Genomic DNA, 8863 nt, shown 5'->3' on the forward strand with positions numbered 1-8863 from the left:
AAAAGCCTCTGGCAGGCAGCTGAGGCAGGCAGGGGTGTGAGGAGCTTCAGTGACAAATTGCACACTGCTGGGAAAGATAAAGACGTTTGTTGTTACGACTTTTACGTCATGTCGTCATCCACAGAGGTTGAAACAAGTCACGAGTAAGTTTTGAGAATGTAAGGAGTAGAAAGTACAGATATTTGTGTTCAAATGTAGGGAGTAAAAGAAAGAAGTCGTAAGAAAAACTAATACTCAAGTAAAGTACAGATACCTGCAAAATCTACTTAAGTACAGTAACAAAGTATTTGTACTTCGTTATTTCCCTCCTCTGTCGGTGCTGATATACACCTCTAACCCTCATCAAGACCGTGCGTGAACTTGACTTGTCTCTTAGCAAGCATTAACAGATAATTGAATAGCCTGCAGACTGAACTATGACTGACAGCTAGATAAAAAATGACTGGCTAAACCATTACCCCTGTTGGGTGAATTGGTGACTGTAAAATCTGTCCTGCTAGTCCGAGCGTGTTCTCCCTTTACAGATGTACAGATGTGTTAGCCCGTTACCAGACCGGTGACTAGTCACCCCAAGCTGTACACTACCTATTAAAGGAATTGAGGGTCGCCTGTAAGCTCTAGACCAACATAAACTGGACACAGGTTAAAAATGTGTGTGCAGTTAGATACAAGTCTCAGTTTATCAGTCCTCTTAGAAAACACAGACTTAGAAAACAAATAGATAGCAGTTGCTGTCTCACCATATGGGTCCAAACCTTTCCAGGGCATCTATCAGGTCTGCTTCCACAACAGCCTCACACAGGCCCCTGACATGGACCACAGGACTGGGAGAGATACGATGGGAGTCCTCGCCATTTTCCTGCAAAACACAAAGTCAGTCGTACTTATCCAAAACAGCCATGTTCACATCAAGCCGATCTTAAAGTTTTTTGCATTTGTACAAAAGGGGTTCGTACAGAGACCCCTCTGATATCAAAATATGGCTGAAGTTGAACTTGCCGGGCTGAAGTACAAGTTAGTATACATACTTACAAGATTACTTTGCAACATAAGCAAAAACATTATCCTGTTCCTGCTGCAACCATCAAGATGAAAGACAAAGCTAATGTCACAATGAGAAGGTGCCAGAGTTGTAAATTCCTGTGTCATATCAACACAAGCTGCTGTGTAGAATTTAAGCATCTGTTTAGTACCACAATAGTTTATATTCACCTGTGCCTTGTGGCCACTTTAGTAGGTGCACCAGTCCATCGGATCATTGATGCAAATATACGAGGTGTGTCAGAAAAGTTCCAGGACTGGTGTCACAAAAGATATATTTCAAATCCAAACTACAAACTATGAGTTTTCCCGATCAAAGTAATCCCCCTTGAGTCTAACACACTTTCCCAGCCTTCTCTGTCACGCCGCCATGCACTCCTGGAAGGAGTCTTCCAGGATCCTCTGCAGCTCCATTGTCACAGCCATCTTAATGTCGTCGACGTCTTCAAAACGGGTCCCCCTGATGACCCCCTTGAGCTTGGGGAATACGAAAAAATCCCACAGAGCCAGGTGGGGTGAGTAGGGAGGTTGCTCCAGCACGGTGATGTTCTTCTCAGCCAGGAACTTTCGGATGCTCAGAGCATTGTGAGCAGGCGCATTGTCATGGTGAAGCAGCCATGACTTGTCCGGCCACAACTCTCACCTCTTCTCGCACGCTGAACAAAGCAAACGCCGCAGGATCTCTTTGTAGATGTGCTAGTTGATCGTCTGAAGGGAAAAACTCATAGATTGTGCTTGAAATATATCTTTTGTGACACCAGTCCTGGAACTTTTCTGACACACCTCATATATCAGTCAGTCATGCAGCACATACTCAGAGCAGTAAGGCTTGCTATTGTTTTTCGGACATGACACACATGGAGATAAGAAGGAAATGTGACATCATGTGAACAGCAGAATGTTGTTAGGTTAGTTTAGTTTGTTGTTAGGTTAGTTTGCTGGTGCCAGTAGTTTCAGTATCTCACAACCTGCTGATCTCCTGTATTTTTAATGAACAAAAGTCTCTCGGTTTTTGAGAGAATGTTGCAAACAACAACAACAACAGAAAAAAACATCCAATGAGCAGCAGCTCTATGGGTGAAAATACACTGGTGTTGCTGTAAAGGAGGAATATGACAGTAACTTGAACAGCCAGAAACTACAAATGTTTTCTGCAGGAGAGCACAGGGAACCTTGAAGCTGATCAGACCTCAACATCAGAAGATAACAGCACGTTCAGAAAAACAGCTAAGAACAGGAAACTCAGACTGCAGTGGTAACAACCTCTCAAAAACCTCGATATCAGAAGACAGAAATTACATGCTCTGATTATTCTTTAGTTCTGTGCCCACATGCAGTTAGTACAGGGAGAATTAAAACAACAAGAATCCATGAAGCCAACCAGCCTTGCCTCAGTGGTTGAGGTTGGCAGTGATTGCTTGATTAAATTCAGTTCAATTCAATTTTATTTACAGTGCTTAACAAATGTATTAGACCACCACTGAATGTAAGGTTTATGCCACAGCTGCCCGAAATTAACAGCATTGATAATTACCAAAATCATCTTATGTTTCTAATGTGAGTGTGCTTGGTTGTCTGTCTCTAAGTGTGGCCCTGCGATGGACTGGCGACCTGTCCAAGTGTCCCCTGCCTTCGCCCTAAGTCGGCTGGGATAGGCTCCAACCTCCCCACGACCCTAATGAGGATTAAGCGGTGTATAGAAAATGGATGGATGGATCTTATGTTTCTGTAATGATTAATACACCAGTATGTAGAAGCTCTTTAACCCAAATTATATTTGTAATGCTAAAATATAATTATTATTGTTTTCCATGAATTTTCAAATGTACCGTTTTACGGAAAAAATGAAAAAATAGTAAAACATATTATTATTTGTTGATTAAAATGTCAATGCTTGATGAACTTCTGACTTCTATGAGAAGCCCAGTCAGCCGGCTCAGATTTGAGTACAAAAAGGTGAATTCAGGTGAGTTCATTCCTGTTCAAAATGGTAAAACGTCGAGAGCTTACTGAAAATGAAAGACTCAGATTAAAGCGCTTCATGATGCTGGATGGTCTCTGAGACAAACAGGGAAAGACATAAAGTGTTCTAACAGTTTGGTCAAGTATGATTTGGAGTCAGTTGGTGAGACTGGTTCTTAGAAAATGTTCCAAAAAAACAGGCAGGAAACGAAAGTTAACTGAAACAGATGTCAGACATTTCCAGATCCAAAGGACTGGAGACAGAAGGAAGACCACTGTTGATCTTCAGGCAGACATGAATGCTTCAAAGTCTGAGAAGGTCTCCAGAATGACCATAAGAGGCGACTGATGGAACAAGGCTTAAAGGGAAGAAGAGCTGCTAAGAAGCCATTATTGAGGCCTGCAAACATCCAGAAACACCTCAGATTCGCAAGTGAGCACAAATACTGGACTGTTGGTGAATGGAAGAAGGTCCTCTGGACAGACAAGTCCAAGTTAAAACTCTTCGGTTTACATCGTTGTTTTTAAGTCTGCAGAAAAGCTGGAGAACGTTTTGATGCCAGATGCATTGCGCCCACAGTGAAACACGGTGGAGATTCCATTACGGCATTGGGTTCCATTCACTGGCGAAGGAAGGGGAGGGGCCACAGGGGCCATGGCCCCTGCTGGAATCTGACGAGGAGAGCATTGTGTTGTGTGTATTTACATGTATGTATCATTTTAATGTACCTTGAACCATCAGGCTGTTATTAACATGAATCTTCACGCTGTGAATCAGTTTGAGTGTCATGAGTTGCTTTTGAAAGAATCAATTATTGTACATTCCATATTGTACACATATGTTCTGACCAGAAACCTTTTCCAGATCATGTTTATTTTGTTAGATCTGTTTAATGAGGTTAGGTCTATATTTTGTCACACAATGTGAGGACAAGTAAAGAACACTTCTCGAGAAATTGCTATAGGCTACATCCACAAATAACACAGTTATTGGGTGCCCCCCAAAACATAGCATTGGCCCCCCCTAAAAATAAAACCTAGAATCGCTACTGGTTCCATTTGTGTAAAAGACGTGGGCAAATTAGTAAAAACCAATGGCATCATGAACCAAAGTGTCCACCACAACTTTATATGCATCATGGAATCCCTTCTGGACTGAATCTGATTGGTTGTGGGTTCATATACCAACAAGACAATGAGCCCAAACATACTTCAAAGCTGTGCAGAGACTATCTGACCAATTGCTCATAGCTTGCTGTCAAAATCCAAGCCTGAGTTGGTCAGAGCTGGACATCAATGACAACCAGCAAATCTGACTACACTAACAGGCAGCAGCACTAGAAAAAGCTCAGGTTGCAACACATTCAAGCTTTTGTGAAAGTCTTTTATGAGTAAGGACTATTCCTAATGACAAAGGATAAGGACATGTAAATGACAGCAGGAGAGAGAGTACATGCGGCAGGGATTTCTAGCCAAATCATCACACATCTTGTTTATCCCCCTCAGATAATCTGTCGTCCCAAAACTTTAATCTCTTCCCTGCTACACTTATGTTATTTTCTTTCTGCCATGCACCCATTCCCCTATCTTCCCACTTTTTGCCCTTCTCTTTCATACTGAATATTCATTTTGATCTAATAATAGAGGCTGATGGCTCAAATAAGTGTTTGAAGAGAGAAAACAGGGCAGGAAACTAGCTTTTCTCTCTGTTGACAAGGCTGCTAGCTTCTCCCTCTCAGACATTTCAGACATGTTAGTATTATTTCTGTACACACAAGACATGTGCACTGAGCACATTCTCTTCAAAACTCACTCACTCCTCATTCATTGTGTGAGATGTAAATTCTTAATATACAGGGTTCCCGACAATTTCTGATCATTGATTTTTTGTAGATTTGATTCAGTAAATACGAAAGAATACTATTGTTACTCTCAGTTCCCATTTTCCATCAGTGAGGTTTCTCAACAAATATTTCCATCTATTGCGTAACGCTATACAACCCCGTTTCTCCATATCCTACTTCCAAATCAAATTGCTATCAAGTTTTCTCTATTTATCAATTAATACTCATGATATGTTTCGCTGGGCTGCAAGGTGGTGCGGTTGGTAGCACTGCTGCCTCACAGCAAGAAGGTCGCCGGTTCGCGTCCCCGGGGGGCACCGGGATCTTTCTGCGTGGAGTTTGCATGTTCTCCCATGCAGTGTGGGTTCTCTCTGGGTTCTCCGGCTTCCTCCCACACAGTCCAAAAACATGTTGAGGTTAATTGGTGATTCTAAATTGTCCGTAGGTGTGAATGTGAGTGTGCTTGGTTGTCTGTCTCTAAGTGTAGCCCTGCGATAGACTGGCTACCTGTCCAGGGTGTCCCCTGCCTTCGCCCTAAGTCAGCTGGGATAGGCTCCCGCGACCCAAGTCAGAATTAAACAGTGTATAGATAATGGATGGATGGAAATGTTTAGCCATCAGTGTTAGAGGGTGTGGCCTCTGTATGTATAATCAGAACTGAACACCAAGGTCCATAATGGGGCTGTCGCATCTTTATCAGGTACAAAAACAAATGACTACACATTTGTGCTTTTCTGACCATAGCAAGCCCAAGCCTCATGACTGCAAATGGAATGGTCGCATATGCGCCCGGAATTTCGAGGGTACGACTATATTTGAAATTACGGTCGCACAGTGTGCCAGTAGAAAAATGAGCAAAAATTAAGGCTTGCGCCGAAATAATGGCTGCAGGAAAAACAGTAAACAAGCTCCACGCCCCCCGGCTGACTGAAGTGCACGAACCTGCGGGCCGTAGTACAGCCTGTGAGTCAACTGATCATGATTCGCTAATCAATCTACTAAACGATCAGCTGACCGTAATCAGTGAATCAAGGAGCAAATTGATAAAGACAAACAACAAGCACAGTTAGTAAGCGTGTGTATGATTGGCTAGAAGTTTCTGTGACCCTGTGGCCTTTCTCAGACAAGATGAAGCGCTCTATTGCTGAGTATTGTTCGAAGGTTTCTCAGCCTTCTGTTTCAAGAGAGCAAGAGCGCCCTGAGTCACCGAACAGCCAAGAAACCCCTGATCAACCGGAGCCGACGCCCGATACGGATGTGGAGCACAAGAGCGATGTGGAACCCGATAACATTTTCGAAAGCTCAGACACAGAGGATGAGCCCAAAGCCGAACCTTTTCTTTTAAAGTTCAGTTAAGTTTCGTAACCACGTCCTAACTGCAAGTGTCCTCCAGAGGAGGACCATCTGCAGAGATGCGGATGCGCCATGTGTCATGATGATTGTCAAGAAGTCTGTGGTTGTAACCAGTGACGTCCGGTCAGGGGAGGCAGGTGAGGTAGAGACATCACGGAAAGAAAAAAATATAATGACAAAGTAATTTAAATGGTTATGTTTATCCAGTGATTTGTACTATAATGTATTTATTTTTTCATTTAGCCTTGTCAATTGGTATGTGAATACCTCAGACAACAGAAACCCAAAAATGAGGAATAGGAAAAAGGAACAAGCACCTGCATGGTATGTACGACCCACAGACAGAAGAAGTGGCAGATATTGAGTCATCAATTATGACACCCAAATTTCTAGCAGATTTTGTGGTTTTGAGTCGGGTTGAATCAAGCTGGATGTTGATTTCTTGTTGTAGAGAGGGACTGGCTGAGATGACAAGGAGTTCAGTCTTAGAGAGGTTGAGTTGAAGGTAACATTTTTTCATCCATGCCGATATGTCTGCAAAGCATGATGAGATCCGGGCAGAGACCACGTGGTCATCCGGGGGGAACGACAGGAAGAGCTGGGCATCATCTCCTTTTGCTTTCCAGCTCTCTGGCTGTCCTGCACTGCCCTGAAACACGATTTCATGCCCATCTATCAGAAGGGAACTGCCTTCACTTCCAAACTTCTGTTTGATTGCTCAGTGACGTGCCACCGTTACTGCTAGCCTCCCATTTACCTTCCTGAGAGGTTCTATTTTGTCGATTTCAGCTCACCCTCCAAAGGAGCTCCTGGACTTTTGTTCTACTTTTTGAGCAGTTCGGCCATTGTTGCTACCGTCCTCCTGAGCAAACCCTCCTATCTGTCTTGCCTTCTGGTCATGCATCTGAATGGCTTATCTTGTGTGCCCTACCACTGGGACATATGCTCTCAGTATTCTGCTGTTGTCCTTTTTTCTGCCTTCCAGTCTTCGGTTTGTCTGACCGAGATCTCTGGTTCATCGGCTCCCTAGTCTTCTGATTGTCTGTTCAAGGTCTCTGCTCCTTGTAAATTCAAGTTCCAGACAGTGTTGTGACAATACTAACATTACGACGTCAATATAGTACTTGCCTAAATAAATTGATACAATACTAAAACAATACCACAGCAAAACCCTAAAACATCAAGGAAAGTAATGGACTAACAGATTAACAAATATGAAACTTACAAGTTCTTCAAATTAACAGACATGACATTTAAAATTCTTTTTTTTTTACCTCCTTAATTAAAAAGGAACTTCATTTTAATCACATGCTTTGACTCTTTTGCAGGAATTCAAGTTTCTTAAATGCCTTGTGGTCGACTTTAAATTGAGGGGACCTTCTTTTACTTAACCTTTCTGTTCCTGTACGGCTTCTTGAGCTCCTACCAAATCACATTAATAAAACTATTACAATAACAAACATGTATTAGAACAATGTAGACTGTAAACTTTGAGAGATCCTGTTCTCATTAATTATATTTTTTAAATGTAATTTGGCTAAATAAAAAAATCTAGAAAATACACAAAAAGCACAGACCTCTGCCAAGAACGTCTATTGACTTGACTTTCGTATTCACTCTATTTTAGTGCACTACTGTAGTATGCATGCTGATAATCCTGGGTTTGACCATCATTCAATTAGTCATTGAATATACATAATTAACTTATTTTATAGTTAACTTTTTATCCCCAACTACTTTTTAAACATTGTTAACAGACTCGACATACCTTCTTGGCAGAGGTCTGCCCTCTGCTCCGCAAATTTATCATTGTAGAGATAATTATTGACATAAATGTTCGTGCCATGATAACCATTATGTCATGGCTGATTTGTTTTTTGGCCTTTGTTGGATAGGAGAGTCGAGAGAGAAAGTGGGGGAGAAGAATGGGGGAAGAACTTGCAGGAAAGGGCCATGAGCGGGATTTGAACCCATGACCTCTGCGTCTGGACTACAGCCCCCGTACAGGAGTCGCCAGCTCAATCAGAGCTATCACGGCACCCCTGTCATGGTGGATATTTGAACCCAGGTGCGGACATAAAAGCAGGGAGAGACAGGTGGTGGATAAACAAAGGATTATTAACAAAGAAAATTATCTCAAAGCCAATTTGAATGAGACAAATAGTGGGAGGAGGGGAAAACACTGAGGTAAACCAAACCTAATTCGAAAAAGGGCAAAACTACACAACCTGGAAAACACTAACAAAATGGAATTGGAAACTATGGAAATCTAACACAAATAAATTAAGGCAACACTAACTAACTAAAGTTACTCACTGGGACAGGGGAATAAACTATACACTCTAGGGGATCAGGGTCCTGCGAGACGAACCAGAGCTGGCGAAGGCAGGGGGAAACGTCGGAGCAGGGCCAGCAGCAGGCACAGGAGGGCTGCGGGAAAGATCAGAGTGGCAAGTGCAGTCACCAGGCCACAGCTGGGTGCCACAACAGCTGTGGGGCAAGGCTGAGCTGGAAACAGACAGCGGGGTGGCCCAAGGCAACGTATAGGATGGGGGAAGGCAGGCAGGAGACAGGTCTGGGACCACAGAAAACAGGGATCAGTGTCTATGATGAGCTTTTATGGTTCAGGGTAATTGAATGCAGGTGCGTCAATCCCCACAACT

The 8863-nt window shown here is 42.8% G+C and overlaps 1 protein-coding gene across 1 annotated transcript in view; it reads right to left on the minus strand.

Moving 5' to 3' along the window:
* Positions 1 to 8863, minus strand: part of hnrnpll (heterogeneous nuclear ribonucleoprotein L like) — a 66486-nt gene that overhangs the window by 38888 nt on the left and 18735 nt on the right. Inside the window, exon 2 of the mRNA XM_008295186.1 lies at positions 741 to 859. Coding sequence (XP_008293408.1) covers positions 741 to 859 — 119 coding nt within the window. The remainder of the gene's footprint in view (positions 1 to 740; positions 860 to 8863) is intronic.

Source organism: Stegastes partitus, unplaced genomic scaffold, assembly GCF_000690725.1.
Source record: "Stegastes partitus isolate 25-593 unplaced genomic scaffold, Stegastes_partitus-1.0.2 Scaffold1029, whole genome shotgun sequence".
In the NCBI taxonomy this organism is placed as follows: Eukaryota; Metazoa; Chordata; class Actinopteri; family Pomacentridae; genus Stegastes; species Stegastes partitus.